This window comes from Quercus suber, unplaced genomic scaffold, assembly GCF_002906115.3.
Source record: "Quercus suber isolate HL8 unplaced genomic scaffold, Cork oak 2.0 scaffold_300, whole genome shotgun sequence".
Taxonomy (NCBI): domain Eukaryota; kingdom Viridiplantae; phylum Streptophyta; class Magnoliopsida; order Fagales; family Fagaceae; genus Quercus; species Quercus suber.
Window position 1 is genome coordinate 761,234 of NW_027069756.1, and position 5,624 is coordinate 766,857.

The 5,624-nt window shown below is 28.5% G+C and overlaps 1 protein-coding gene across 1 annotated transcript; it reads left to right on the top strand.

Moving 5' to 3' along the window:
* On the top strand, positions 1-4,866 carry LOC136061188 (probable LRR receptor-like serine/threonine-protein kinase At5g59680). Its single transcript, XM_065782394.1, has 4 exons — positions 1-5; positions 1,981-2,462; positions 3,239-3,374; positions 4,571-4,866. Exons 1-4 carry the CDS (start codon positions 1-3, stop codon positions 4,644-4,646), a joined length of 699 nt encoding a protein of 232 aa, XP_065638466.1. The 3' UTR covers positions 4,647-4,866.
* The last annotated feature ends 758 nt before the right edge of the window (positions 4,867-5,624 follow it).

Below are 5,624 nucleotides of genomic sequence, written 5' to 3' on the forward strand. Positions count from 1 at the left end.
ATGAGGTGGGATCACAAGAGAGTGACCGTGTTCAACGACAATAGGGGTCAAAGATCAACTATTAGATCAAAAGATCTAAAAACACAAGAGCTAACCTGCTTCTAATACCATTTGTAAATTTTTAGACCCCTTAACATAAGTTGTTTAACCTAGTTATTTAGCCAAGTGATTACTTAGATAAATTATTCAGTTCTAGGTTAACACAATAAAATCATATCATGTAGATAATGCAGAAATATAAAGAACACAATGATATGATAATCCAGGAAAACCAAACGAGTAAAAAACCTGGTGAGGATTTAACCTAGTTATCCTTAAAGTAAAACAGATACACTATGAAAGAATTGAAGTTTATACAATAGAACTTAGACGACTAACATCTTATTACTACCTCGAGTAGAAAACTTACTATCACGACCACGTGACAACTCTGAGTTCATGAACTATTTCTTTCCTTGATCCACTACAATCACAAGTTCTCCCACTTGTAACTTTGAGACTCCACTTAAAGGTTTCAAATCTTCTTTAAGTTCTTTAAGCAGCAACTGAAAAGATCATCAAGCTCTTGACATGAATCTTGATCTTGACAACCCTAAGTGTCTGTATGAAGGTAAACACCTCTAAATCTCACAAAAGATTCAACACACAACTCATCAAAAACCTCTAAAACGTAGCTAGGGTTTTTCCTTTTATACTTGGAGTAAAACATAAAACCTTACACCACAAACGGGCTTGGGCTGAATTGGAAATTCTGCAGAAAAATAAATCTGCACGTGGTTTGATTGATTGAGTCTAATTTTTGATTGATCAAGCCTTGCAGATTTAGTCTTATAATTTCTGCAATCACTTAATTCCAATTTTACAAATAGACACACTTTGAGCAAGCATAAATTTAGACTCAATGTTTTGATCATGATTTGCCAACATATTACAAATTGAAGTTCTAATACATTAGTTCCTAAAGTCATAGAACCTAAAGCAAAGATAGTATATGTCCCAAATTTTTTACCATAAAATTCATAGAACTTTTTCTGAAAAAAATAAAAATTATGCATTCACATATCCCTAAATCAAAAGCTGTACATGCAAAATGAAAATGAGTTGTAAGCCTAAAAAGAAATAAAAAGTTTTCTATCTATCAAAAAAAAGTTTCTTTTTTTTTAGGAAAATAAAATAACTTTCTAAAGAGATTTACTTACATAAATATTTTCATAAACATGTGTTCTAAATACTCCTAAAATGGATGAGTTATATTTGGAAAAAAAAAAAAAAATTGAACATTAGGGGAAAAGGAAAAAGAGACAGTAATACTTTATATGAGTGTTATTATAATATTTTTGAATATAGAGTCATTAATACTTAGATCAGTATCAGTGCTTGCAGGGCGTGGGGGACAAGGGTAGGGTTCAAGTCTCCATGAGGGAGTTTCACATACATATACATTTAGATTAGACTAGAATAGAATTCTATTTGATATAAAAAAAAAATGTAAAATAAATAAATAAATAAAGAGAGTCATTAATACTTATATGTTGTTAGAACATATGCCCTAAATACTCCTAAAATTAAAGAATTATATAAGGTAAAAAAGTAAATTTAGGTGTACAAAGTGCTTGGGGGTCTAGAGGGAAAAGGTTCGAGCAGCGGGATTAGTAACATATTGTAATTAAATTATATATAGCCAATTTAGTAAAAATTTAAACAAAATTATAAATTTTTATTAAAAAATCTAACATAGGTAAAAATAAATTTTTTTTTTTTTAAATTATGGAGTAAAAATAGCATAGGGTAGATATTTGAAAAGCCTTGATAATACTTGATATTATTGTATAAACTCATAATTCGGGGTGTTTCACTGTTTCTTATATTTTACCCTGTATAGATTGTTCATATTATGTCAAATTTGAACACTGTTTTTTAAAATGTCTCGTCTCTGAAATTTTTAACGTGACGATCAACTTTTCTATGTCCTATCTAAAGGTACAAGGACGATGTTTATGATCGCTTGTGGTATACTTATAGTGCGTTGCCAAACTCAGTTCCAATCAATACCTCCTCAGTTATTGACATACAAAACAACAATGATAGTTATCAAATACCATCAGAAGTATTGAGAACTGCCGTCCAACCATCTAGTGCTTACCATTCCTTAAGTTATTCTAACCTGAATCTCACTGTAGAAATTTATGTTTGCTTTCACTTTGCTGAAATTGCAAAACTTACTCAAGGAAAGAAAAGAGAATTCATTATTAATGTGAATGGAGGAAGCTATATCTCAGAACCTATAACTCTTGACTACTTAAAGCCACTGTCCATATGTCTCAATCAAATATTCGAAGGGCAATTTAGTTTTGTTATTAATGCAACAACGGGGTCTGATCTTCCTCCCATCCTCAACGCGTTTGAGCTTTACTACGTCATTCCTCAGTTTGATCTACACAAACCAACCAACTCAAGAGATGGTATGTACCTTTATCTAATTATTCTCTTTTTTTTTTTTTCTTTTTTTTTAAAAGTATTTAAAAGTTTGAGATTAACAGAAATTTATTCTGATTTGAGCTATACAAAACAAAAGCTGAATGGAAACATTGAGGGATACATGAGCGAACAAATGATAGGTTTTTCATAAATGAGAATATTTAAAACTACTATAAAGTTTGTCATAAAGACAATCTAAAAAGTATAATTTTATTTTTCTTTTTAGTATAGAAGAGAAGTCTTTAAACTCTCGTTGTATGACAATTTCTCCTATTGTGTTTTATACAATCTTTTTATGAAAGAATAATATCTGAATAAATTCATACTGTTAAGAAATAAAATTCATAATGTTGAGTTATTCCTTTCTTATAAAAAGTTCATATGTATTGAATTATTCATTTCTCATAAAATATGATTTTTTTGTTAACATTTAAATAAAATATACATACTATTGGCATAAAATTTGACATGTGTGTTAAGAACACAATAATTTGATTCATAAACTTATTTTTTATGTATAATTTTATACTATAAAAAATTAAAATTTAAGCATTTAATTAATGACATAATTTGTAGTTAAACTTGAAAAAAAAAAATAGAATTATGGAAAAAATTGTAACACAAAAGTTATAGTAGTAGAAAACAAAAAAGAAAAAGAAAAAGACATATTGTATAACAAATATTCTAATCCCTCCTTTCAAATTTTATCCTGAATGATAATAATTTATTAATCTTAAGTAATATTTCTTATAAATAACAGTTGCTGCTATCATGGACATCAAACAAACATTAAGGATCTCTAGAGAAGACTGGCAAGCCGACCCATGTGTCCCGATTGAATATTCATGGAGTGGTTTGACTTGCAGTTCAGATGATACTCCAACGATAATTTCACTGTGAGTGCATTTCCAACACGTGAAACCAATGGAATTTTTTTTTTTTTTTTTTGAGAAGAAAGACATTGCATTTCAATTAAAGGAGGCTACTAAAATCAGTCTGAAGTACAGTAGTGATATCTAGTGGAAGTTAAATTAATTAATTTATTTTATATATTTTGAAACAAATATATTTATTTTCAACAAATAAAAAACCACGATTTGGAATCCATTAAATAGGAAAAAAGTTTGGACCCAAACCAATTTAGAGTCATCTTTCTTCAACTTATCATGTGGCAATTGAAAAGACTATTTATGTGAAATTTTGGTTACATGACTTTTTAATGAGTTATGTTACTCATTTAAATGGCTAAAATGCAAATTGGGTCTAAGTTTGACTAAAATTCATTTTAGTTATTAAACTTTATATTTGTTCAATTGAATTATTTGAATTTCAAAATTATTTAATTCAAGTCTTTTATCCAATTCTGTTAAAAATTTCCATTTAGTATGAAATTAACTAATGAAAAAAACAAATTCTCACATAAAATATTTTTATTAATTTTATATATATTTTTCATGTGTGAAAAATATTTTTTTTAATGGCATTTTTTTAGGGAATGCCTAAATTGAATAAACATGAAAACTTTTTGTTTGGGAACAACTTATTTAGCTGAAACTGAAAACATTTTGCAGAAAATACTATAGATAAAACCAAGAAGTAGCTGAAATAGTACAGCAGGACCCATGAATAGTACTAAAAAGTATAATGAAACCCATGAATAGTAGTAAAGGTAAGCTAAATAGTAAAAAAAACTGACTTTTTTAGCCAATGCCAAACCCAACCTCAATTTAACAAAAGTAAAGTTAGAAGTTAGAGTACTGAAATGAACTTTAATCAAACTTAGATGGTGCGATTTGTATTTTAGCCTATTTACTTAATACACATTTATAGTTTTATAATTTGCTACTAATGGATTGAAAAAGAAAACTTCAAACTAATTTAAAGTCAAACTTTGTAATAAACGGAAATGCTTAGCAATGGTAATTAATGGAAGGACTTGAATTAAAGTTTTATATAACATCAGGGTATATATCTAAACTTTAAAATTTTAAGGGATAAAATTAAAATAATCCCAAACTTAAATGATATAATTTGGAAAATTTTCTTTTTGGCAATGGCATCAACTCTTTCTTCTTGGATAAATTACATGCAGGAATTTGAGCTCAAGCAAATTGACAGGGGAGATACCAATTTCACTCTCTAACCTCACAGCGCTGCAGTACTTGTAAGTAAAAATTGGAATGGGAAATGTCGGAAAAACTAGTATTTGAATAGTTGATGTACTAAGTTTTTGGGTTCTAGTGATACCCTACATGTATATGAAATATGAATAGTCTTTAAGTGGATTCTTTCTAGGAATCTCTCTCCACCAAAATAAATGTGATCGATGTTGTGGAGGACAAAATATTAATGCTATGTGTAAGTCCTGTAATTAAACGTATCGTTGTTGATTCTCAAAAACAAAAAAACAAAAAACAAAAAAACAAAAACATATCGTTGTTGAGAATGTATCCTATAAGATGGTATCTCGATCATGAGACCACTTTCTCTCAACATACATTGAATTCACATATGTGTGATCCACAAATATGAAAGGCATGTCTCTTAAAGACCATCTTGCAACATACTTTTGGTTGAGGAGAAACTGAGAAAGCTTTAAGCTTTAGCAATATAGTTAAATGTGAGGTTGTTATCTAGGAAGAAAGCAAATAGTTTAGCTTCACATCCAATGATATATTTACCCAAAGTTATTGTTAAATGTTAAAATCTTTCTTTTTCTTTGGTCAATTACAGGGATCTATCGCAAGAGAGTCAATACCGTACCGGAGGTTGTACCGGTTTACCCAGCGGTACGATATATTTCGGATACCGGTCAATACCGGTGTACCGTTTCGGGTTTACCGCTATTTTTTATATTTATAAATAAATATATACATGTATGTGTGTGTGTATATTATAATAAATATAAAAGTTTACCATATAACATTTCCTCAACAATTCAAAACTAATTATTCATGGTTTTAGACTTTAGTATCAATTAAAAGAAAAAAAAAACACACACACACACACAATATAAAAAATAGAAAGCTTAAAAGTTACCATTGCATACTAAGAAAACAAATAATACTAATAAGTTAATGCAAATAAGTTATCATTCTACCCTAACAAAAATTCAAAAATTACAAAACTTAAAAAAAAAAAAAAAA